Source organism: Lasioglossum baleicum, chromosome 7 (assembly GCF_051020765.1).
Source record: "Lasioglossum baleicum chromosome 7, iyLasBale1, whole genome shotgun sequence".
NCBI lineage: Eukaryota > Metazoa > Arthropoda > Insecta > Hymenoptera > Halictidae > Lasioglossum > Lasioglossum baleicum.
The window spans coordinates 16,202,454-16,229,460 of NC_134935.1; the positions used below are offsets into that span (position 1 = coordinate 16,202,454).

The 27,007-nt window shown below is 45.4% G+C and overlaps 3 protein-coding genes across 14 annotated transcripts; 2 read left to right on the plus strand and 1 right to left on the minus strand.

The window, feature by feature from the left end:
• Positions 1–136: 136 nt before the first annotated feature.
• Positions 137–26,043, plus strand: LOC143210972 (uncharacterized). 12 transcript variants are annotated; one of them, XM_076428348.1, is made up of 6 exons: positions 137–282; positions 1,414–1,608; positions 1,699–1,896; positions 1,971–2,490; positions 2,938–2,997; positions 25,778–26,043. In XM_076428348.1, the coding sequence occupies exons 1-6, from the start codon at positions 271–273 to the stop codon at positions 26,008–26,010; spliced, it is 1,218 nt and encodes a 405-aa protein (XP_076284463.1). In that variant the 5' UTR covers positions 137–270; the 3' UTR covers positions 26,011–26,043. The 12 variants fall into 12 exon arrangements, with proteins under 12 accessions (XP_076284463.1, XP_076284459.1, XP_076284453.1 ...); XM_076428344.1 differs by lacking the exon at positions 25,778–26,043 and adding an exon at positions 20,252–24,049; XM_076428338.1 differs by lacking the exon at positions 25,778–26,043 and adding an exon at positions 11,945–12,388 and having other exon boundaries at positions 1,971–2,505.
• On the plus strand, positions 14,229–18,500 carry LOC143210988 (uncharacterized). The gene has a single exon (XM_076428373.1). It carries the CDS (start codon positions 14,229–14,231, stop codon positions 14,814–14,816), a length of 588 nt encoding a protein of 195 aa, XP_076284488.1. The 3' UTR covers positions 14,817–18,500.
• Nedd8 (Nedd8 ubiquitin like modifier) lies at positions 25,251–26,771 on the minus strand. Its single transcript, XM_076428378.1, has 4 exons — positions 26,614–26,771; positions 26,521–26,538; positions 26,095–26,207; positions 25,251–25,554 (listed from the first exon to the last, which is right to left on the minus strand). Exons 1-4 carry the CDS (start codon positions 26,629–26,631, stop codon positions 25,461–25,463), a joined length of 243 nt encoding a protein of 80 aa, XP_076284493.1. The 5' UTR covers positions 26,632–26,771; the 3' UTR covers positions 25,251–25,460.
• Between the last annotated feature and the right edge of the window lie 236 nt (positions 26,772–27,007).

Below are 27,007 nucleotides of genomic sequence, written 5' to 3' on the forward strand. Positions count from 1 at the left end.
TCTATATATAATCGGCCGGGCGAGGCAAGCAATGCGATAATTCTATTTGTTATCCGTCGAGACTTTCAGCTAGCAGTTTGAGTGTTTCGTCGCTACATGGAATGACGCTGTACGGACCCCCGAACGGGGCATATGATTCTTGTCGGAGTTTGCATTTCGTCTTATAGCAAGAGTGGCAAGAATCATTCACATTCGAACATAAGACAACATTTCGATGCTTCCCTCGCGAGATTGTTTCATTTCTGAGGGGTCAAATTGAAGAAGGGAAAAATGTACTTTATGGTAAGTGGATTATAATTTGAAAATGATTATGATGGCATAGTGGTAATCTAGAGAAATTACGAAGGCGTTACTCTGTGAAAATGTTGGCTCTGTGAACTGGCCCTAAAATATATGTTTGCGTGTGAGAGAGACAAAATGCTCTGTTCAATTATATATTTCAGTTATGAGGAATTACTGTAGAAATGATAAACAATAACGACTATACTTGTTATTGGTTCACGATGAAATTCTTTCTACTTGGTTTCAAGAAAATGGTTACGCGGATATCTATATGTACATAGTGAGGATTTGTTATATATAAGTTATTGAGAAAATAGCTATACTCGATGAATCACAATGAAAATATTAATTGTAAGATACTATGAGAGATTTTTCAATCGTTATCTTTGTGGATCGAATAAAAATATGTATATATATATATATAAAAACAACGTTCACGTTCATAGAAATCGGTAGAAAGAAAAATTCACCAATGACAAGGTCTGCACGGTGTTCCACACATGTATCGCGACGTCCCACGCATCGCGCGTGGTTTCTATAGGAAGTGGAGTTCTTTTCGCGCATCTTACGCGTTTTCCTGAAGGAAAATGGCTACCAGCTGTCATTTAATCGAGAAGTGTGGCTTTTAAAGTGACACAGAATCTTGCGAAAAGTCGTTCGACCGCGTATAAAGACCGTTTAGTACGATGCAATTACATAACGTTAAAATCGTTTGGTAGATCGACGCCACTTTTCATCTACATGCGGAACCCGTGAACCTTCCATAGTGCCATGAAATTCTATTCCGCTTTACTGTTTACAGTTTTTATTTTTCGGCGAACGTATCGAGAGTAACGCGACAGAGCCACTTCCACATACATTTAATAACTAAATCGTTCCGACGGACACATCGTGCGACCGCTAATCGACAATAGTAATCGTGCTACGTGTTAAGAGCCACAAACTTCTCGACCTCACTCGCATTATTTTGGGGAGCGTGATCATTGCAAGAAACGGTAAAACATCGTTTATGAGTATTAAACGCATGAACAAAACGAAAAAGTATTGCGTGTTACGTTTTTATTTCTCTCTCGGTCTCTGCAAACGGAGAAGTTTTCTGATCGTTTCAACGGTATATCTATGTTATTGTAGAGAAGCAGCATGGGTTCGAGCCAACAGTTCTCTCTTAGGTGGAATAATTATTTAAAGCACATTACTTGTGCGTTCGACACGTTGAGGACAGAAGAGGACTTGGTCGATGTAACGTTGAGCTGCGAGGGAAAGAGAATAAGGGCACATAAGATGCTCCTGTCCGCGTGTAGTACATATTTCAGGGATTTGTTTAAGGTAAAGCTGAGCAATATTGGCTGTTGTATATATATATTACTTTATATACATATCAGAAACTCCTTCTTGATACCATTTGATTTGTCACAGGAAAATCCGTGTCAGCATCCAGTTATAATATTTCGTAATGTAAAGTTTGACGATTTGGCGGCGTTGGTCGATTTCATGTATCAGGGAGAGGTGAACGTGGTTCAAGAACAACTAGCCAGTTTTCTAACTACGGCGGAACTATTGGCGGTACAAGGTCTGACAGATGGCACAGGAAAAGATAACGACAGTTTGGTGGAGGCACGTCCGTTTGAGTCGCATTCCCATCGAATAATTGTCGGAGAAATTTGACTAACGTCAAAATCACGTTTCAGGAGGAGATGGAAATTCCCAACGAGCCAGAAATTCAACTTCAGAACACGTCTAGTAAATCAACGGATAGCAAAAGGAACAAGTCACCGTCGTCTCCTTTGCCTTATCACGCAGTCGATCTGCAACCAGATGCTCCACCAAGCAAAAGACGAAAATGTCGAGAGAATGCGAACGCGAACGCAAACGCGAACACGGAGAAGGCGGCTGGTAACGCCTTGGCCGCGAAAGACTCTGAAAACAAAACCTCGGAGAATCAGACGTCGACCGGTTCCGATCCCGTTGAAATAATTCCTCTAATGCCGAACTTGAAATTGGAAATGCCTGAATATTTAGTACAAGACGGAAGTAGCTGTAGTTACGAGGATCAGAGTTTAGGAGACAGTTCGTTAAATAAGATGGGTATAGAAGACACGTCGTCCAATACGCCTGATCAAGACCAGAAACCCGATATCAGTCAAACGTTTTATTCGAGTAGTCAATCTACTTCGGATAATCTGGATCTCAAACAATCAACGGATGTCGGTAAGAAGTACAATAGTGCGTATACATGAATGATTAACAGCCGACCATCTTGCACCGTCCAACAAATTTTTCTTTCTTCTTCACGTTCCGATTTCTGGTGTGGTGGCCATCTGCGCTTGCCAGCAGGTGGGCAATTGGACAACACCTTTCCCGCTACTACCTTACGATGTCTCAAGCCCAAGACGAAACGCTCCATTTCCTTTCCCTCGTCTCCCACACATTTCAGCCGCCGCCACACTTGTGTCCTCTGGTCGAAAACGGAGTCGGGTAGATTATCTTTTTATGTCTTGCGAAATGAACATTCGTTATTCGATCTGTCGAATAGTCACGGAGAATCGCCACCACTCGATTACCGGAGCGCGAGGAAAAACTACAATTTGTTGGACAGTGTTATCGTAACGCTGCGACGCGCTATAATGTAATATCGTAATTTTGTGTTTGAATTAGGACACCTACTTTCGAAACCTGGTACATCCGGGGAAAGATTAACGCAAGAAGCAGTGCAGGGTAAGTGTTTCTCAATCGCTATCTTTCCCTGTGTCTGCAGAATGCAAACGCTATGCTTTGCCATATCTTTTAACATTTGGGAGATCTCGACCGGTGACTCGTACTTTGATAGTATACTTCGGCGAAGCCTGTTCGAAATTGATAATATTTTGCGAAATTCCGGTTACCCCAAACTAAAAGAGATGGCATGGCAGTGAGTTTTATGTTTTGTGCCCACGTATCGCGCCCGTTAATATTTGTCGATCGACAAATTTTCTCCGCGAACCATTGACTGGCGATCACAGTCGGTCACAGTCCTTCGCAGTCGGCTCCAAGTCGAGCACAGTCGCGGACAGTTGAGTCGCGTCGCGTTGCGTTGCGTTCGCACACCGAACAAAAAATCTTGTCTCCTTTGGCAAAGCTCTAGTATTCTATCGAGATGCAGATGCAACGCGCGTGCGGCGCATTCTCCGTTCACGTGGATACAAAACAGTCCTTCCACACCTACATATATAATTTATACGTAACTTGGATTAGATTGAGTCGAGTTTGACGTTGAATTGTGCGGTGTAGGAGGGGATTAATTTCTTTGATCGATCCGTGGGAATAGTTGCGTGAACTTATTCTTTGATAACGGAAAATCGTGCAAGAAATTCGGTAGCGTGTGTGCAATACAACTGCTTCGCACCGTTCGAACGGGTACCAAAATTTTTCAAAGACTCCTAACGACAAGCATAAAAGCATCAAAAACAGCGTTCGAACGTTAGCACGCGTTTGATTCGCTCGTGGACTCGAACGAATCTCGCGGGATAACGGAAAAGAGAGAAGTTTTCCAAGGAAATTAAGATCCATCGGACGCGCGCGCGATAACGATCTTGTAACTGCAATTCATCTGTTTCGTTCACTTTAGTTGTTTCCATTGTTTTTGTTTGTCACTCGACTCGTGGAAAAACCGAAAAGAGAAACACGATATAAATGAACTGCCGCGTTAACGAAACGATCGCGCGCGGCGTCGACGATCCGTGCAGACGTGAGAACGTCTTGCAAGAAATTTTTTGGAGAAATGCATTTCCTGCTGTGTTATTAGAAAGTCACTTTACCTCTTATTAATCGTATAGAAAAAAAGAAAATACTGTACTATATAGCGAGTACAGAATGCATGGTTTTTGGAATAAACGTTAAATGGTGTACAGGCACTCGGGGTGTAGGTTGAACCGTAGACATTAGCGAGCATTGCCAAGTGCTGTATGTGTGCCGACAATCATCTACATTCCTATAATAACTCAAACAACAAAGCCACCTATCATTTATACTCCTTATGCGCACTAACTGTAAGCATACTCTTCTGTATACACTAAAATACTTTCTCAATGCTGGTATCGGGTGATTTACTTCCGTAAGAACCGTAGAACTGTACAGGGCAATATTCGATCGCTCGCGCGGGCGCGCGCGCGCGTGTATCATTCGCTGTCGCACATGCCGCATCGCTTGCATGCAAAGTTAATCTTAAAATCGTTGGGAATTCCGTTGCTGTCGGGATTTCGTCAGGCCTGAACGAGTCGCGGGCTCAGATTCTAATAGTCGAGTTCCGAAACGATCGTACCGCGTTCCTTGTGGTGTCGTCGTTGACGCTGCGATTCGCGATCCGTTCGCTCTACGGTTACGTGTGTCTGGAATAAAATGAAAACACGGCGATTGCTATTAACGGCGATACTTAAGATTAACTTGCGAGACCTTAGTCACAACATATTGATTATCGTTACGAAAATCTTGTAGCCTTGCCAGACGACTAATTTGACGTAGCAACGGTGATGGTGCTGTCGATAATAGCATGTATTTACACGGTTCTTCTTCTATACTTTAATACCTCGCTCTCTGTGTGTATACTTATCCTTTCTTCTCGTTGTGCATCGCGATACTTGAAGAGATCGATATATGGGTGCGTGGGAATCCGATAATCAGGTCGAATCGATATAACGCCTCTAGAACCCGAACGCGAACGAATTCGAACACCGCTGACTCGCCGTCATCAACGTTCGATCGATAGAGCGACACGCTCGGTCTTTCGTATGTACACGCGATCGCGTAATCGTCTTTTCTTTCGGCCCCGGTTCGGCTCGACGCGATAACAAGCGATAACGCGACCCGATCCGAGATTCGTATCAACTTAGACAAGAATTCTGGCAGGTAGGTAAGCAGAACATCCTCGCGTCGATCGTTGCTACCCGGTCCAAGCAGGAGCACGAATCGACCGATGCATTTGATCCGCAACCGGTCGAAAACCACCGGACAAAAAAACCAAGTCTCCTCGAAGCGTTCTCCTTTCGATTTCCTTCCGTTTCTTTCTCTCTCTCTCTCTCTTTCTTTCTTTCTTTCTCACACTTTCTTTCTCTCTCTCTCTCTCTCATTCATTCTGATTTTCTCTCTCATTCACTCTCTTTCTGCGAGAAACGAATGAAAACTGTAAGCCGAACGCTGAGTGAACCAATATAGACGGAAGCGGAAGTGAGTTGCGATTGCGGCGTGCTCGAGACGTCGCAACCCGAGAAATCGTGGACCGAACCAAAAATAAATCGGAAAAGTGTGAATCGTAAATTGTACATCGATGTCCAAGAGATCGACACACGATGCCCGTGTCTCACGGTTCCCGAGTGGAAGAGTTTACCCAACAAGGCCGATTCACACGTTCCCCACGTGAACATTGACGCTGGAACACGGCGGACCGACTAAACGTATACACACGCTGTTCGACCAACGTTTGGAGTAGAACGAATATCTCCGAGACGAGACGAGACGATCCTGTTTGCGATCCAGAGAGAAGATTTCACGAATCGATCGTGTTTGCCAGGCTGCGTTGTTGCGAATCGGATGAACGAATTAGGGCTGGGTCACACGGGTGGGGAGGGAACGAAACGAAACGAAACAGAACAGAGAAGAAGATGTAGACGACGACAACGATTTCGTGGTTCGGGGACGGAGTGGAGAGAGGTTTGCGAGCTCGCGAGACCGACGAGAGACCGAACGAGAGAAAAGAGAACGACTGATGCGAGAGATTCGGTTAGCACACCCGGAACACCTGTGAATCTTCGATGCTATGTTTCCATCTACAATACACGCGTATATTGTACATATATATATATACAATACATACATATATATATATGTACAATATAATATATACACCTATGTATCTACGTACAGAACACATCTCGCGGGTGGTTCACTGGTGTATCGCTGATATACTCTAGACTGGCTTTCACGGCTACGGGATTGGTTGGTGCTGGGATTGGTCATTAAAACAAAAGCAGAAAAAAAAATAAATACAAATTAGATGCGATAAAGATGTATTGAGAACATATGCAAAAACGGTAATCAAAGTGTATAAGTTACAAAAAGACATTTCCTTACTAATGGTTGCCTGCATGTGCACATATACTTAAGATCTGACTAACCGAAAGTGTTTGGCCAATGTGTTTTCTCCAGGAGGGATTACGTACGTATCTGGTCAGCCGCATAGCCTCAGCAAAGCAAACGGCCACGGAAAAGTATGTGTACACTGCAAGCAGCGCGGAATGGTCACATCACGTGGAAAGCTCAGGCAGACGCGCTTCAAATGTTGGCCCTGCAATGCCTGTTTGTGCCGCTGGCCATGTTTCGTCGATTTCCATAAAATGCGCGCCATACCGCACATCCCGCCCCCATAGCACCAACTCGCCCCCTCCGGCCGCGTCGAGTTAATATCGTTACTCAACTAATTACGATCGGTGTCCTCCGTGCTTATGTTCGAGTATCGTTATTATTCTTCTTCTTCTTCGTCTTCTTCTTCTTCTTCCTTCGATCCTTTCGTTCTTTCGCTCTTTCACCCCGGCGATACGCGAATTCAGGAAACTATAATAGGAGAGAAAGAGAGAGAAAGAGAGAGAGAGAGAGTGAGTAAGAGGAGGCGGAGGAGGGGGACGTTGGCTGGGACTGGGACTGGTACCCTGGGACTAGGACTGGAGATCGAGGATGGGAGGGGAAATGTTTGGTGCCTTCTCGTTGCGATCGATACGGAAAACGATGACGTTCTTTTTTCGCTCGCGGCCGAGAAACGGACCGTTTGCCTCGCCCGTGGCCGCGCGTTGCCGTGGAAATGCGAGGTTCGAACGGGGGGGGGCGGTCCTCTGCCGGTGATCGTTCTCGCGTGCGTCGCGTGCCTCGCGATTCCTCCGTCGAAAACGAGACTCCCTTTGAAATTCGGAGCACCGGAGGTTTCGAGGATCCATCTCGGACATTCTCGGATTCGTATCGTTCGCTTATCTCATAACGTTTATTTATAACTCGCGTGTTATTGTAAATTATCGGTTAGACTAGTATTCGCAGGAACAACGACGACGACGACGACGACGATGACGCTCTCCTCGGCAACCGTTTTTGTACACTTCAGCGTTAGCGATAGGATTACCTTTAGGTTGACACGTAGGTCGTATTAATTTATCTTTGACTGTATACATAAGACTGCGACGAGGTGAACTCGTTGACCGGATAACTCTTTGTTTTAATGATAATCTCTAGGATCGCGTACTCGTCCGGTTTTTTCTTGTTGTATTCTCGTTGCGTCCAACGAAAAAGGAAAATGGACGGGTACCGTACGCGCGGCGGTATCTCCGCGAGAGTCGACGCGTTCTTTGTCGTTGCCGTTCCAACGTTACGAAGATCTCTTAGAAGTAAGTTCGCGCGCTACGTCTCGTCGAGTCGAGTAACGAATGCTCTCTCTCTTGGGAGCACTCACAGACTGACATAGTTGATCTGCGGATCCGGTAGTACTCGGAAGGTTGCCCGGCGCTCGAACCTTCTCTGTAGCGTAGCTCTTCGGGGAGACCCAGAATTCGAACGATATATATATGCCGTCCAGTCCGTTCTCTGTCTTTTCCTTTGCCGAATATATATATATTTATATATACCTTTTCTCCGTCGACATCGTCGATCGAACGCAGCGTAAAACGTTGTAACGGGACGCCGCGCAATTCGACGGCAAATGGTCTCGCGGCAGGCAATTTTTGTGAAATACGTGAGAAGATGCATAGACAGATCTGTAATAAAAAAGGAACCGAATCAGTTGTAATCGACGAGAGCTTACCCTTTTCCCGAAACCTATGTTGCGACTCGGTCGGCATCAAGAAGGATAGCCGATAGTGGACGCAGAGTCGCCAGATCAGGGGCGGGAGCACGAATTGAAGGGAATGTCTCACCCTCTCTCTGCCGGTTAGCGTCGTCACGTGACCTGGCCGCGGGGGCATAACGTCGTAGAAGGGGAATGTAGAGTGGGCACACAAGCCTCGATCTGGCGACTCTGTGTGGACGACGGACGGCGGGTAGCGATCGGCAAATGGCGGACGATGGAGGCTTCGAGGCGTTCTTGTCACTTCCGACGTGTATCTCGGCAGCCTGGGAACTTGGCGAGCTTCAATCTATTTTTTTTTTTCGGTGGTGTATCCATTCGGTAGATTTGATGCCCTCTGTCTCTCTGTTTGGTCTGATCGGACTTATTCTATTCAGCTTGCGCTTTCTACGCACGGCAAGGGAACCAGACTACGCCAAAATCCGTGGAAATCCACGATCAAACGACTCGATCGATATCACCGCGTCACAGAGTATGTAGTATTCACTGCCAGTCGACGGTCGGTCACGTCTTCTCGAATGCACCGCTTTGCATCGGCATTATCATTTTCGCAAGATTTTGTAACCTTGGCTAGGATCGAATCGAAATTCTTTCGGATATATTCCGACGCTTCTGGCAGATCGTAAATCGAACACAGCATACTAGTATTCGAGACTATGGGGACCGCGGTACACAGGCTTTCCACTCGAAATTAACTCTTTGTACACGGACCGAATTCACCGTTTTACAGATTGGATTCATCCTTGCACAGACCAAATTAACACTTGCGAATTCATCTTGTGGGTGGCTCGAGAATGAAACAATACTTTGCACCCAAAAGGCAAACCCTTCACGGTTTCTTCAAGTATTTTGCGAACTTCTTTAGGAGACTACTACATGAATTGAATGTACATAATCTGGAGAAAATGTGTAGTAGCCTCTACAATATGTATACACTTCACTATTTTTACCATCATATTTTCCAAAGATTTTGTATTCCACATCTGGTTCGTGGTTACACGCGATGAAACGCATTAAATTTCGAGAGGATGGATTATGATTGGTAAAAAGGTGGCAAATTTCGACTACAAAACCTGTAAGTCAAATAAAAGTTGTCGAAGAGTTCGTGCGAAATGCTTGCGACCGGTACCGCGTAGTTCGTGCGTTTGTGTCCAGTCCTCCCGTTTCGTAGAGTTAGGTATAGCTAGAGGTACAGGTATACATGTACAGGTATAGGTGACGGTAAAGGTGCGCGACAGAGAGTGGTTAACGCCAGAGGTGATCTTGTGTGTTTGTTATGTTTATTTGTAGAATATACCAGAGCAGGAGATACCGCTGGGGGCGGGGGTGGTAGCGGCGGTCCTGGAACCGCGGACCTCGTCTCGGACGATGACTACGGTCAGTCCACGGACACTGAATTGTTGTTTCGCTGTAGAATTTGTTGGAAGGGTTTCAAGCATCCGATGTCGTTGACACTGCACAAGGATTTGCACACGGGGCAAACGAGGTGTCCGATTTGCCAGCGCATCTTCAGTCGAAGTTACGACATGAAAGCGCATTTGCTGCGGATCCACAAGTGCACGTTCAGTGTCGACGCTAAATTGAACTTTCGCAACTGATATTATCGTCCCGTTCGATCGTTTTAACGCGCGGGAATTTTCGTTCGAACGGCGAGAACGGATCGGTACCGATCGACGAGAGAGCAAAAAAGAACCTTGTGCGATCCATTAATCGATATACAACGATATGTGATATCGTTTTTGCGTCGCTTGCCAATCCCGCCGTCGTCGTTCGTCCACAACTTTCTTTTTCCCACCTGCTCTTATTCGTACTATCTTTTTTATATTTCTTTTTTACTTAGTTTTACACGCTCTTAGCGCATTCACGTCCTACACGATTAAGCCTGTGAACCAGTCCGAGAGGTTCCCGCGATAAAAGTCGACCGAAATACTCGCCGAACGTGTTTGCCGCTCGATCAGATCGAGGCAAGCGTCGCTTCTGTACGCGTTCGACAGACTGATATGCCAGAAGACTCGTAAGGTGCCATCGACGAAAGATGACGCGAAAATACGTAAAGTTCCTCAGAAAGACGCGTAGAAAGTACGTAGAAATTAATCGAGACTCGAGGAGTTTGAAATCGTTTTACCCCCGCTGCCGCACCGTGGCCTTATCGAATAAGGTTTCTTCTTCTTTACGTTTTACTACGTTCGAGTAGATCGGCGCGATCACGCTCACTTCATTCCGTAAACCTTAAACAGTATAATATGCGTTGCGTACCTCCGTTCGTATTTTTTATGTTTACGCGTCAACGCGTTCCACCTATTTATAACTCAAGTTTCATATTATTACAGGATGTTTGTATACGATTTTGCTAGACGGGACGAAACAGTCTCGAGGGAGATATACGTTGATATTTGAGAATTATTGTTAGGAAGTTTCAATAAAACTCTCCGAACAAATATATATATTTATGTATATATATACATAATACGATGTACATACGTATATGTATATGCATCCTTTTGTTTCACTCGCTTCACGCTTCCAAATCCGAGGTTTTTCAGCCGACGCGAACGCGTTTCTCGTTTCTTCGGTTTGATCGGCTTCGTCGAACTCGCGATCCGTTCCATGCGTATTGTGGTGAGATGACAAGACTCTCTCTCTGCCAGTACTGGACCAAACGCGTCACGTGACCAAGCCGCGGCGGGGGGAATAGCGTCGTAGAGTGGGAACGCAAGTCTTGTTCCGGGGACCTTCTTGCAGTGTCGCCAGAATCGACCAAAACTTCCCTTCCATTATCCCATTCCAGCACCATGAGCATACTCCAACATCCTCCACTAAGACCGTAAATTGGTCACGGTATTAATCTGGTTATCAGAGAGGGGGCAAACTGTATTCCCCTCGATTTCCTCGATCTGGCGACACTGCCTTCTTGTCACCTCACCACAGTAGGACTGTCATGTCGTTCGCGGTGGCTGCACGCGTTCAATTCTTAGGGTGGATTTATAGTGGAGCAGCGAGATGACCTGTGCGGTGAAAAAACAAAGAAAATACATATGTACTTTTTCATTAGTATGTGTCGAAATGTTGTCACGAATGTTGGTTTCTTTTCACCGCGCCGCGGTGAATCCACCCTTATCCGTCCTTTCCGTCGATCTCGCGCATTCTTCCTTTTACATTGTCGGTTTTACGCGTTCGTTTTTTACGCCATTTGGTAGACCGCGTGACAGAGGAAAAAAATTTCGTTGCGATCTCAATTTTTATGAATTAGTCTAAAGAACCGTAGGGATCCGTATAGTCCAGTCGTTTGCGAACAACACGAATAACTTGACGACTGAATGCAAACTAGTTTCATCAGTTAGTCACGAACACGGGAGACGAAATGATTGGGAAAACCGGGGGTGGGGAGGGGGCGAATGAAAGACAAGCCGGACGACACGCGACCGAAAAGACGTTTCGCAGCGCCGAGAAAAAGCTCGCACCATTCCGAACTTCTAAAGCTTTTCGAGCGTTTTGATTAGTTTCTCTCTCTTTCTCTATCTCTCGTTCTATCTTTCCCTCTTTCTCTCTCTCTCTATTTCTTGATAAACCGACCATTCCTGTCCGAAGCCCGACCGATCCATCGTAGAACAAACGGGACGGACAAAAAGCGAACGAAAATGCAATAAAAAAAAAGCTAAACGAAAAGACAAGCAACGAGTACTGGCGACGGGAAGCAAAGTCTCGTGCTCTCGAGGTTCGAAGCATACCGAACAACCCCGCCGAACCTATATCCCATAAGTATGAGGCTGTCTGTGTGTATGGGAACACTTTGGATTGTGTGCGCAGAACCAAAGCACGATACCACGCCTATTGGGAATCATCATCGTCCTCGTCATCAACATCATCGACAGCATCCTCGCGAGGAACTGCAGCAAGATTACCCGCAACAACAACAACAACAACAACAACAGCCACAACAACCACCGCACGAACAGCTACAGCGAGAACTGTCGTTCCTGTCGGAACAGCAACAGCAACAACAACCACAACAACAGCAACAACAGACGAGTATCGGGTTCGAAAGGATAAGGCGCAGGTCTAAGCCACTGCACGACGAGAGAGGTCGGTGGGTGTGCGACGTCTGCGGTCGCACTTACAGTCGAGGCGATTCCTTGGCTCACCACCGTAGCATACACAGGGGAGACACAGTGTGCCCGATCTGCCAAGTCGTCTTCACCCGAAAGTACACGATGCGGTGTCACATGTTGAACGTACACGGCGTCAAATAGCACGAGACTGACCGGAATCGCGACAACGCCTCGCGATCCTAGGATAGATTTTCTATTTTCTATTTTCGCCCGGCGAGGGCCAAAAGGAGCGCGTCTTTCACTTCGTCCTTCCCGTTGCTTTCCATTCTACGAGCGGCTATCGAAAAGAAACCGGACCGAATGTTCCCCGCCCCGCCGAAACACGAAAATCGAAAGTAATCTCCTGGCATCGACACAACGGTCTCGATACACAGCTGCTCAAATTTCGGAAGCGACGAATCCGGTCAGGACGCCGATCAGATTTTTCCGTAAATTCGGTCGGGTTTCTTTTCGACCGCGCTTCGTCCCGAAGGGGCGAGAGTTCCTTCTCGGATAGACTGATTTCCTCGTGATTTCGACAACGCGGTTGCGAGTACCGCGGAGCTAGTTTTGCGCGCACAAATGCTCCACGAAGAGCGTTCTCCGTGCTCCCCAGGGCTGCTCGCCGCTGCCGTCTTCGCTCTTCACGATCGAAATGACGCGACGTTGGTGCCGAACAGGATAGGAGAAAGTAGGAGAGGAGAGGGAGGCTACGAGAATGCGTACACCGTAGACAGCGTACAATTTGTTGCGAACACAACGGATCGCCCGAGATCTTCCTTTGTATTTACGAACATTGAGAAATAAACAGCACGTAGAAAATGGCTTGTATTTTTTGATGCTGCGCGGGACGGAACGGATCGCGGATGATCGTTCGCGACCGATGATTCACATATTCCGTATCACGCACCAGCCACGCTCGCGTAGGACGCGATTGAGCATCGGCTTGAGAAGGAGTACATGATTGTCGGTTCACTTGCGCACGAGAAGCGCGGGAACGTCCGCGGGTGTTTTCGCTGTGCCTGATCGCCGATCGATGTTGATATAGTTGATCGCGCTCTCCGAACGCGCGCGCGTGCGCGCCGTCGTACGATCGCCGTAATCACCAAACAAAAAAAAAAAACAAATGCTTGATGTGTGACTTTTCAATTTGCATTCACGATCTAACTGCAACCGATCGACGCCGCACACTTCTCCAAATAGGACTGTACAATACGTATTCTTCTGCATGAATATTGAACATTGAATATTCTTTTGTTCGTACACACGTTGTTTCTTTTTTTTTACTTTTGTTGTCGTTGACATTTCTTTTATTTTGATTATATCTCTCCCCCGTACCTCCACAGAACACCCCGTACACAGTAGCATGACAATCGCTCCAACCAGTTTTTTACGATTGCGTGTTTTATATCGCATCGTGATTGCTCTTCCTTGTATACGACTGATCGTGTGTGCTGCCTTTTTTTATCTTGCCGTTCATCTCCTGGTACCGTTGATGGATCGAAGGAGACGTAGTAGTGAGCGAGTGAGAGTGCAATGTAGATAGGGAACACGACGCGTCCGTTGGAAAACGAGAGAAACCGAGAATAAGAGAACGAATTAACGAGGAAACCGAGATGACGATGATTAGAGACCAGATTAGAGAACAAAATATAAAACGGAAATATGTACCTATCGAACGAAACGGATAAAAGGGAATAGGTGCGTGCGCGACGTTGCCGGAACTCGTTACTCGATCGATGTAGCTTGTGGTGTTGTTCAATGGTCGATTTCTTCGTTCCTCGACGAAAGACAAACACTAGGCACCGTACACGACCACGATCTGACGGAACGCGACGAAAATTGCTAAACACTACTAAACAGAGAGACGATTACAGAAAATAGACAATACACAGACGACAGATCACTGATTACGGACGCGAATACGACAGAATACCACACGACGCGACACGATAGGGATACAGACACACCGATGATCGGGCATCGGGCGCACGCACTACCACATGAACGTGTTTATATCTGATTTAGATTCTCGTACGGTGGTCATCGAACAGCCGTCGCATTCGTGCAAACTCTGCGGTAAAACGTTTTGGAATCGGGACTCGATGTACAAACACATGAACATGCACAAGGGAACGACACAGTGTCCGGTGTGTCACAAGGTGCTGAGCCGCACCACCCACATGAAGAGACACTTAAAAAATCGGCACGGCTGGCTGGGGATGGGGACGACAGCAGCAGCCGCAGCCGCAGTCGCGAACGCCGCAGCCGTAGCCGCAGCCGCAGCCACCGTAGGAGGGAACGCCTCCGGGTCGGCCGCGAGTTCCGCGACCGCAACAGCGAGCGCGGCTACCACCGCCGTCGTGACTAGCAACGCAACAGCCGCGAGCGTCGTGCCCGGCTGTCCGGTCGACGCATCCGCCGCGACGCCCGCTCCGCATCCACCGACCCCAATTTCCGTCTCTTCCGCGGCCATCGCCCGACAAAACGCCGGAAGTCCCACCGACGGCCTCGAATCCAGCGCCACCTACACCACCATACGCATTAGGGAGAGCAGCGTCGAACGAATCACCTCTAGTCCTATTCCTTAGTGCGAATTTTCTCCCTAAGCCGGCCACGACAAACCACAGAAAACTACAACTCTGACAACTACAACTACTATCACCACCACCACCACCTACATCACCACGTAGAGACACCCGTCGACGTTACAGAGAGAGGATAGTCGAGAGATATATAGCCGCCCACCCTGTTTAGAGTCTTCTTCCAGAGACCGATGTGCGTCCGTTCTAACGATCATTCCTCGTAACTCGTCGGACCAACGTTCAAATTGACGAACGTGGGTTTCAACGGAACTACCAGCATCGGAGAACCATCCGACGTGTTACGAGGAATCGGATCTAGCACGGACGACCATCGCTTTCTCGACGATCCGAACCTCGAGTATATTCGTCGCTGTCGGCGATACAAACGATTCTTCGAACCGGAGAACGTTCGTGTCGTTGCCAGCGAAAGGATTTGATTCGTCCTTTAATTCGAGCAGCACGGCCCCCCCTCGTGTCTGCTTCTCATTTTCTCCGTCGTTTCCGGAACGAATTTTAGATTTTAGTCTTTGTTTTAGACCGCCGCGTATCTTGTCATCGTGTAGATTATTTATTAGTTACGGAGTCCGACTCGCGTTCGCCCAGCGAACAATTTTCCGATAAGATAATCGGACGTACCGGTTCACGATTGTGTTCGCGCGACTCAAAAATAATCGGATTTTCGTTCGCGTCTCGCGGGAAATCGAAAGTCGTTGCAACCGCCGCGCACGGCGTTCATCGTGTACCTACAATCTATTCCACTCTAGTCGTCGACGGGAAACCTATTTAAAAAAAAAAAAAGATGCCTGTCTTACACTGTACGTACGCCCTAGTCATTTGCGGGTACGCGCGCGCGCGCGTGTCGCACCTACCTTTATGTATATGTGTATATGCATGTAAGAAAAGAGAAAGACGAAGAGGAGAACGAAGAGTAACCGAAGAGAAACAGGAGGGAAAACTGGGAGAAGGAGACGAAGGAGGAAGACGAAGATTAAAGAGTTGACGGGAATGAGAAGAGATCGTGTGCCCGCGGCCAACCGCGGAACTCCTAAGTAAACGATTTTGTAACCAAAGACGTACACAGGCGGGAAGAAAAAAAAAAGCAAATTATTTTATCTAGTCAAATGAGTTCGGTACTTAATAGCGTTAAGGAGGAATGTGCATCTTTCTTCGTGCGATCGATCGAACGACCGCGAAACGATTGGGCGAGACGCGCAACCGAACAGTAATTCGTTTAATTGGTTTCGAGGCTCCGATCGCTTCGATTTCGATCTCGATCTGTTCCTAAGGCGATTCCGTGGGGAACCCACGATCGCGAAACCCTTCGGGATCGCACGTCAGCCTTCTCCGTGGTTCGTTTTTTTTCGGCGAGCACACAGCGTCGCCGAAAAGAGCCGTAGGTAGATTCGTTACCAAAGCATCGAACGTCTCGACGGAGCCGAAACTGAGCCCCGCTGTTCGAAACAGCGCGATCGCTTTAGCACTATTTTTCTACGCGCGGCGGTACCGAGAGAGACGATAACGTTTCGTTTTTCTTTTAATCGTATGTACAATCTAGTACCAAAGATCGTGCCATTTTCCCTGATCTATTGTTTGACGGTGAGCACGTGTCGCACTTGCTCGCTCGTGTATCGAACATACTCGTATATTTTAATTTTAAGCTCGGAAATTCGCCAAATTTTCCGTACTCGCGGTCCTAACCGCGTATACGTATAGATGTATATTTCTATAATACCCCGGTGACCGTATCCGTACCGCACGGACACGTATACGCGTCACGTATATGTATATCTCTACACAGAATTTTATTTTCGTTTATATGTTTATCGCGTCGTCGACGCGAATGTTATAACACCTTCGCTCTATATTATTTTTATGTTGCCTGTCTTCTCGTTTAATTTTTTGTTGTGCTTTATTGTTTGTTCTTTTCCTTTCTCACGTTCATTTTCACTTTCTTTTTCGTTGGAATTTCGTTTACGTTTCGGCCTGACGCCATTAGAACTGAATTTTAATCCAAAGAACCTTGCCCCTGGCACGCGGCGAGCCAGCCATCCTCGCTCGAGGGGTTTTCCTAGTAGCTCGCGCGTCACGTTTTTTCTTGAAATTTGTCAGTGACTTATCGATTTCGTCGGGATCAAAATACCTTTCTTGTCAGAATTTGAAATCTCTCTGATGTCTGTTTACGCGCGGAATCATGTTTACGCCGTTTAGCAACTCTCTTCCGAGAGTCATCCGTCGATTGGAAGCAATTCGGACACGTGCAATTCTTCGTTCAACGTGAAATCTCACGGTTCCACATTAAAACTCCGGAAATGGATTTTTAAGATACGAAACCGCGAGGAAAGTGCGAAGAAAAAAATTTTGTTTTTTGTGTTGAACACACTGGGAATACCCTTTCAATTTATTTTTATTTCCTTTTTCCTATTGTGCAATTACAAAGAGGCTATTGCTGGATCGACAATGGAAACGATGCATCCACGATGCGATCTCTTATTCGCGTTTCCTTTTCGTATGCAATCTTTGCTGTATGCCAAAGCCACGAAACGTTGCGAATCGAGCGCAACGAGTCGGAAAACTATACCGCGTATATTCTGTATATAGTATACGATTATATACATAAAAGTACTGTGGGATATCGCGCCAGACCAAATACGTACGGAGATTAGATAAAAAGTCGGAGAGTTCGAGGTCGCAACCTCTTTTTTTTTCGAAAATCCTACAGTACCTATTATAGAGAACGCGACAGCTTGATCGCGACGTGACCAAGTACAAATCGAAGCTAGTTTGCAGACGCGAGATTGGGACAACTCGGCGATCGATCGTTGATCGTCGTTTTGTTCTCGTGTAGTATCTATACCAGGCTTGGGCAATCAGTGCGCCTCCGAACTCCCACTATCGCGCTCCGGTGGCCTGTTGGGAGTAGCCTATCCTACGTCATCGACTCTCGGAGCACCAGTTGCCCAGGCCTGATCTATACAATAATCGGTGGGAAGTCGCAAGTCGCTAGTCGCGCGCGCGTTATTCAATTTCAGTTTTGAATAGGAATCGAATCGTGACCGGCGGCGGTGACTCCATTTATCGCTCGAGTTGCCCGAACAGTCCGAATTGAACGATTCGTTCTAGAGGCTTTTAACGAAATAGCAAATCTTCCTCCAAGCAAGGATCAATAGTGCTTGCGTTTACATTTTGCGATCGCATGCGATACGTTTCGTGCTTGTTCTACTTTGCGTCGCACAACTTGCACGTTTACAATTTTATTATATAATTTCGACGTATTTTATCGGAATTAGCAACACTTCGCTAGTGGCACGAATCGATGTTTAGCGCGATACACGCGGACACACACGAACACACACAGAATCGATCCACCCACCTACCAACCCAAACACAGACACGTACTAATACGAATATATTTCTTTGTACGTTGATTACTCTACTTCTTTTTTCTATTTATGTTAGCTTACGTTAAGATGTAAGTTGAGTTCTGCGAAGAACCGGGAATACCATAGAGAGATGCATACACGCGTTTATTTACACACACGTACATGGTAGACACGTATATTTAATTTAAAGGAAACGAATGTGCACATTCCTCAGAAGCCATAATACAAATAAGTACAAGATTGCCAATTATTACCTTAGACGAATTGATATTTCTTTCTCTGATTATTTATAAAAATAAGAAACATCTATATAAATATATATATATATAAATATATATATATACATAAATCTATAAATATATATATATATATGTGTGTATATATAGAAAGAAAGTATATATATATATACATATATATACACGTAAAAATATTATAATATATCATTACGTAATCCTATGTTTGGCTTATGCGAGTTAACGATGTAAGTGGAACAAAAAAATTTATGTGTGAATAAAGTTTAAACATGTGAATTGAACCGAGTCATTTTTCTTGAATACAAAATATAATATAATATATATATATATCTCGTGGTATCTTGTCAAAATTTTCATACGATCACGCTGTGTAAAAATGTTGTAAAAATCGGTCGTGCGCATCGTTAAACGAAATGTCGGTGAAGTAAGTATGCGACCGATCGAACGAGACTCGAGATCGTTACGAGAAACGCAAATCGCGATGGCGAGGATGCGACAAACACAGAGAGAAAAATTAGCGGATCGGCGTCTGCGAGCAAACGCGCGATTTATCGATCGACGGACAACGGAGCGCGGGGGAAAAAAAAAAGAAACAAATGATCGAGCCTTTTCGCCGCGGAACATTGTCCCCGTGAGACCTGATTTCACGGCGTCATGGATTACGGGAGCCCGGTGTGTGGTGGTTTTGTTTGAAAGACGGTGTTGTCGCACGGTGTAATTGGGTTTCACCTCCAGCAATCCCTATCGCGTGTCGCGTAAATCAAACTACGCTTGGAAATCTTCACGCTTCTCACTGCCACGTCTCTCTATTTTTCTGTTCGATGTTGGCACACTAATAGCAATCGAGACGCATCGCCGTCTGAACACGGTTGATGCTATAGCTGTCGCGATAGAACCAGAAATCCGAAGAACTCGTTGGAACGCTGACGCCGTTCGATACGAACGGCACACCCATTTCGCGTTCCGATAATCGCTCGGCGAAGCGATACTCTCCACGTTCAACTTTCAGAATTTCTTGCCCTTCGATCTGGGAAGCTACGCGAAACTTTCTTACAAAATTCCTTGGACTTCAGACGGTTCTATGTCGAACGAGACGAGACAGTGCTGTGCCAGTCTACTAACTCTACGTTTACTGCCTCGTCTCGCTCGACAAGGTATAAAAACGAAATTACATGTTTTACGCGTGAACGATACTACCCCGGACGGTCCTAGCTAACTCGAAATAGTCTCGAGAGCGCGAGAAAAATTCGCGTAGTCTTCACGATCGAAGCAGGACCTGCAAATCGCCTGCCGATTATCGGAACGCAAGGAAAATTTTGTTGGACGGAGTGCGATCGTCGGTCGATCCCGAATCAACCGAGGATCCACGATCACAATCGATGGTGGCGAGACAACAGGCGCGGTAACAGGTACGCTTTTCCCTGGTTAGCGTCGCACGATTGCGGGGGATAGAAACAAAGAAACAAGCAAGCGAGCAAGCATTAAAAGCAATGAAGCAAACGCTAGCGAGTAAAGAAAGAAGGAAAGAAACGAACAAGTTTTCCGGATCGGCCGAGGATCGGGGGTGGTCGCCAACTAAGTAAGAGACGAAGAGGATCGGCTGTATTGGACAGGGGTGGATGGGGATAGAAGTGCGACGCAAACGAGGGAAAATAGTATCAGCCAGCACAGGTAGAGCCTACGAGTATATCTAGTCTGTGTTACACGTGTTACTGTCCCCCATTGTCTGACTGATTGATCAAATGTAATTGATTAGAAACCAAGGAATGAGGAATCGGCGGGTGACGTGGCTGTTAATGTGTTGCAGGGGGGGTGGGACGCAATCGGAAGCATGTTGGCGATACAACTGGTCAAGTGGTGATGCAGGGTCCAGGGCGTTTTTCGTGCAGACTCTGCGGAAGCGTTTACAAGCACCTTGCTTCGCTGACCCAGCACCTTGAAGTGCATCGCAACCAGACAACCTGCATCCTATGTCACACCACTCTCAGTCGTAGAACCGACCTGCGGCGTCACATGCGTCTGAAACATAACATGCAATTGCAAAAAACGATCCAGAAGCAGCGCAGCTCGAAAAACGAATTGGACTCGTAGATTTGAACGTTGATGCGCCGAGGAACATTGCTTCTCGCTCCGCCCTGGTTTTATTCTTTCCTTTCCTGTCGAGTTACTCGCGCGTCGACTACCCTTTACTTTCTCCTTTCGAGTTTTCGGCTTTCGTTTCCCATCCGCGTCGAATACGGTAGCACCAGCAACAAACAGCACCGGCAGCAGCAATGGCGGGGTTCTCCCGCCTTTTTCTTATTGTTACGTTCGATTTCCACGATCAACCCCTTTCGTACGGGATTTCGAAATACCTCCGTACTTGTACAGCGAACAAGAACTATTTCGTACGAAAAAAGACAATGAAATTCGGTCTTAAACAGATATCCGTGGAAAGACTAAGCGTGATCGACACGCCGCACGGAATTCGTCGTGAGAGACGGGGGCAGGAATTTCACGTGGTCGCGATTCTTCTTTGGACAGTGATCATTGTGTTGCGTGGTGAAAAACTGTTAGCGTGAACGTCCGACGCGCGAATCCTTGGAACCAGAAATTCGAGGACAGTAACATGAGACTTAATCTTATTTATCGTTTCCCGATCTCACTGTCGGTTTCCAATAGAGAGTAGTTGTCCAACGTCCAACAACCCGAACCGTCGACGTTCGTTGATCGTCCGGACTTCTATTTTATCTACCGTTTCGTTTGCCTCTCCGTTACGATTTCGCGGCGAGATATACACCTATCTTCTGATCCGCGGACGCGAGCCTCGCGAATGAGGATCGAGATGCATATTATTTAGTTCAGAGTGTAATAGCTCGTCCTCGACTTTGTATCGATTCTAGTCATTACTGTACGGCGCTGAAGCGTTGTCGCTGAAACATCGTCTGATTTGATCTTGTCCGAAGTGTTCGAAATACCGACGATAGATTTTGTTCGATCGACGACGGCACAGTGCCGGGCCAGAGTCCTCCAAACGAGGCCGCAAGCAAAATTTTTCAGTAAGTTGAAGCTTGTGCTGTGCGACTAGGTAGATTAGGTACAGCTATCGTTTCGAGACCGAGAACGACAAGATGAAACAGTTGTTCGACAAGCGATCGTTACCAATGACGCGCAAAACGAATATTCTACGTTAGTTGACAAATAAATAGCGTCTAGAGACTACATTGTGAGATGTCCATATCAATAGAGAAAAAGAGAGAGAGAGAAAGAGAGAGAGAGAATTACAATGTTACGAACGCGGGTCACACGTTACGGTGAAAAATCAATCGGAATGTTACACCGACTCTGTTTACACGTCCGTTGTTCGCATATACTCGACCTTTTCGTTGCGACCAAGATGGATTTTAGCTGCTTCGAAGGAGCGCATAGACAGTGCCTTACACTCGAATATAGTTTTACAGATTCTACAGTATTGACTTTCCAGATGTTTACCACAGTTGAACGCGTATGAGAGACTATAAGAGAACCGAACACAGTTTTATTCCTTTATTCTTTTCGCCGGTGGCTTCGTGTAAACATTGTCTCTGTGTGTGTACGAGATTCGATGAAAATTTAGAGAATACTTGTTCGTTCGCCTATGATCTACCGTCTACAGTCTACGATCTGTAGTCTATAGGACGTGGAAGAGAATTTCGAGGATCGATCGATCCGGTGTGAAAGCTACGAATCCGTTCTACGGCCCTGACCCTTTCGTTGCGTTCCTACTCCCGGAAGTGGAAACACGATTCCCCCCCCCCCAAAAGCCCTCGACCAAGGGCTGCTTTCGATTTCGTTCCGTTCCGTTGTTTCGAACGGACTGTGTTGTCCTTTGCATTCGCTCGAATCCTTAGTTTCCTCGCGATCATCGCGGTCATCGTTGCCGATGTCGAGAAGAACAAGCGCGAGTTTCTTGAACGGAACAGGAGGATCGGATTTCGGAAAGCTCGTCGCGCAGCTCCTCGCGAGTTTTCCCAAAGCTCTCTTTCGTGATCGTCGACGATAGCGATCTCACTCGAAAAAGTCGAACTTTTACGTATTGGCTATAACATTGTGTACCGCTTTATCGCGATTCGTTCGATTTCAATGATCAACGTTGCTTCAGAATCTTACGCTATATAAGTCCTATGTGTACGTTGTTATATTATATCCAATAAAGAAACGATGTTTCATTAACGTGTCATTGCGACGATGTAATTACGATAATAAAAAAAAAAAAGAAGGCGCGAACCTCTAGAAAGGTTCTGAAAGTTCGATTTTTTTTCCGTTCTCTTTCGTAGATCGACAAATTCACCGTTTCTTTTCGACCGAGATTGATCGATTATGCGCGCGCACGCGTAATTTTTCGTCGATTTCGCCGAGCAATGTATATGCGATAAATTCGTGAAATTTCTATGCACACGCCGTATCCTCTAACAAACGAATCGTACCGTACAAGAGTTCTTTTTGATTTTCCTCTTTCGAACTGGAACAATGTGTTTTCCGCAGGATAAAGCACTTAATCGTAGGTTTACGTAGATTAACGAAACAAAAAAAAGTGTAGTTGTTCGCTGTTAAGATCGCACGAAGCTTCGATGAAGAGAGAATGGCTGAGAGTGCGGGTGAGTGCGTGAGAGATCGAACGAACGAATGATAGAGAGAAAGAGAAAGAGAGAGAGAACTCTTTCCGAGCAATCAATCGCGTCGGATTCGTCGCGTTGTAATTAATCGAATGTCGAGCGGAACATGTACTTGATTGGTGCGAGACGTTTTTCTCTTAGCTCGTAAGACTTAGCCCGTAAGTAAGGTACAATGTAGAACGACGGTGTGCGAGTTTGTGTCGTGTCCTGCGCGATAGACCACGCTAACAATTTCAACGATAGTTCGATAGATCATTCTCACGGGCACCGTCTCGTCGTCGTACCGATCGAACGATACTTCGTCCGTCGTGTCCAAGGATCAGTGCATTTACGAGAAACGATCAGTTTGCAACAAACAATCGCGTTCGGAAAGTCAGAAAGTTTTCGCGAACGCAGCACGACGCATGGGTAAATATCACACACTATATCTACACACGCATACACACACACACACGCCACACACAATCAAACAAACACACAGAAACGGTACACTATATTTTCGTAAGATTTTTCGTTTCGATCTCGTGCCTCATAGTTTCCCAAAGTTTTTCGGCTTGTAGCATCTTTCTAGAATTTTTTTATCGGTCAAACAGATTTTTGCAGTAACACGGTTTAGTTATATCATTTGGGATTGTTATCTGAAAGGAATTGTTTAAATATTTTTACATCGTAGGCTTCCGGTAGATAGAATGTGAAAAAATCCGATTGAAAGTAAATAGAATCTCGAACGCACCCCCCGTTCAGCCTGCACGTTGGGAAACTATGGCGTGCTTGAACGCGCAGATCGCGTAGAAGCGATCGCTGTAGATATCGTCGATCGTCGCAAACTTTTCGTTTCGATAGATTCTGTTACGTGTACGTACTTCATTGTGAGCTTGTAAGCGAACTCAAAGAAACAAAAAAAAAAGCGGTATAAAACTATGCTTTAAAATGTTATTACAGCAATGTAAATAAATCGATTTACAATGGAAGCTTCAGTCTTGATGTTTTTCACGGAACGCGGAGGACGACGCGACGCGCGACGCGAGGAATCGTTAATGAATATATTATACATAAGTACATACTATACGTATGCGGCTCGGCACACTGTCTTCGGTCTTCGGTGCGTTCAGCGAGCGGGTGCTTCGGCGTACTTTGAACTAGTGCTGGCGTCTAACAGTGTTCTGCTTACACGTTGCGCGAATTTGGGAAACTGCACAAACTATTCTCGACTGTTTATTCCTCGCGGAACGACCGCTGAGATTCTTGGAGACTGCTTTGAATAAGTCGGACAACACGCGTAATCGGGCGAGAGGAATTGTTAAGGGTGGTTGATCGAGGGGAGGAGCAAAAGTTCGCGAAGATCCAAGAATCCCAGCTCGTCGGAAATCCCTCGTTACTTCGTGTCGATTTACCGATTTCGTAGAAACGTGGCTCGTTCTTGCGTTTAGAGAATAGACACACTGACATCGTTTGTTTCGACATTTTCATGTTTTCTTTCTTGTTCGAGTACAATCTTGCATCGATAGGTGAATGGTAGTGACGCATCAATGGCTAACTGTTTTTACGTAAATGAGAACGACCGTAGAGTAATTTTTGAATGGTCACGAGAGAACGTTGCCTCGAACGAGATATTATTAAACGCGACAAGAATAAAATGAAAAGACAAAACAAAAAACAAACAAACTATCCTGTTCCGTTATATAGTGTTAGTTTATAAGAAGAAATAAAATTTATAGAGTCACACGCAAGGACACCGGCATGGAGTTTGCATTCGCCAGGATCATTCTGCGATAAATGCGGTATTACGTTTACAACGCAGCACGCTCTTCTACGGCACATTACATCGAAACACGAAGAATCACGAACTTCTACCGCGTACTGCAATATCTGCCAGCGATTTTTCAAAACAAAGTGGAGCTTGGCCACTCATAACAGCAAATATCATAGGAACTGAGTGCGGGTCGAATATCGTAGTGCTGTAGTCCTTGTTGGTCTATCCTCCACTCGGTTTGCGAGTCGCGAATTGCGGATTACGAATTACGGATCGGGTCTCGCTTGTACGCAGAACAGGCTTCCAAGATTTTCTACTACCGGTAGGACGAGAGAGGGACTAGAGGGACGCGTTCGTAGCGCAAACGGATCCTGTCGAGTATATTATATCGTTTCATCGAAACGGAGAGACACTAGGGCTCTATGGATGAATCATTTTATTAAATATTTATTTCAAATTCTAGATGTAACCGTTCGTCAATCATATTGAGAAACAAAGATGATCGTTGAGTCCTTGCAAGCACAGTGCGCATGAAATAACGTTGGAAAATATCTGAATATATTTTCGTGGCTGATCTTGTACATTTCTTAACGTTCGTCGTATCAGCGTATCAAAACTGAGGAATGTCGTTATTGTAATTGTACACCTCCCCTCAACGCGAGTACCAAATGCAATACCGATCCACCTTGGACTTTATAGTCTTGCGCCGTTTTGTCATCGCTCCTAGAAAAACAACAGAACATCCCGTTATACTTATATCCCTTCAAATCACGTTTTAGATTGCTTTAGAATTTAATCGAATCCCAAAGACACAAATATGTTGCACGGTTCATGCAATTTATAAGTTTCATTGTAATTATAAGATGCATAATTTTGATTCACAAACAAACAATTAAACAAAAATGCTGGAATAAATAACGTTGAAACATCGTGATTGATGGAACAGGGACAAGGAGACCGAAACCACTATGCGAGTCAGATTCAGTAAGGACTACGCAAAGTCACTTTCCAGAGTACATTCCGTCAACTCCGAAGAAGATTAACGCTACAAGAAGATGTAAGGTTTGCGCGACCAAAGGAGTGAGAAAGGAATCACGATATTATTGTGCTTATTGTAATGTAGGATTATGCGTAACGCCTTGCTTCAAGGATTTTCATACCATGCAAGACTTTAAATAAAGCATTCTCGAGCCTAATTCTCTCTATAAAGAACGTGTTTTCTTGTACAACTGTATAAATATTTCTACTTGCAATTATACCTACATTTGCTTTCCAGAGAATATTAATCGTTGTTGTTGCGGAGGTATACCTTCCTTCTCTTCTACCCTTTCCTTGATCCTTTCCACTTTATCTGTGGGTTCTATATCTATTTCGATCTATGAGAACAACAACACTCTTGATAACAGTGAGACTCGCGAGTTTGCCTAATCTTTCAATAAAATATGTGAACATAATACAACGTTAGAACGATACAATGCATAGAAGGATATGAAAACTCGATGAAGTCGATTAGTTATTAAACAACACATCAAAAGTCAAAACTTTTCTATTCTCGGATGACAAAAACAATCTCGCTGAAAAGAATGTTCCCGTTACTTGTTTTTTGAGAAGTACATCGAAATACTGTAACTGCGCGCTCGTAACGGCAAATCGATGGAAGGTTTATTATATCATTTTGCAATTACTTGCCTCTTTCCCTGTGAGAGTCTGAAACAAGGTTAGAATATTTTCCGGTCTGATTATAACAGTTTTATGTCCAATATCGCTGATAATTGTTCTTACCTTCACTTTAATCAACATTCTTCACGCGTTATATGAAGTAACCGGGTAATTATTATAATATTATAAATTAAATATTGACACAAACTTCTACCGCGAATCACCTGTGCTTTCGGTGAAAAACGCTATTCGACTATAGGCGGTTGAAGTCGTTCGTGTCTCCATCTGATGGTAATCTATGGATTTAGAATTAGAACTCCACTTCTCTGGTTTTTTATCGTAACCATAAACCTTATATACTTATAGACGCAGTGTTCCAAGATAACGGAGTATCTGGAGCCCACAAGTCACGTCATAAGATAATTCAAAACGGTATACATATAGCGATATAAAAGCGAGATATACAAGTATATTTATGCATTACTTCGTAAACATTTGGAAAAATGGTGCAAACTTG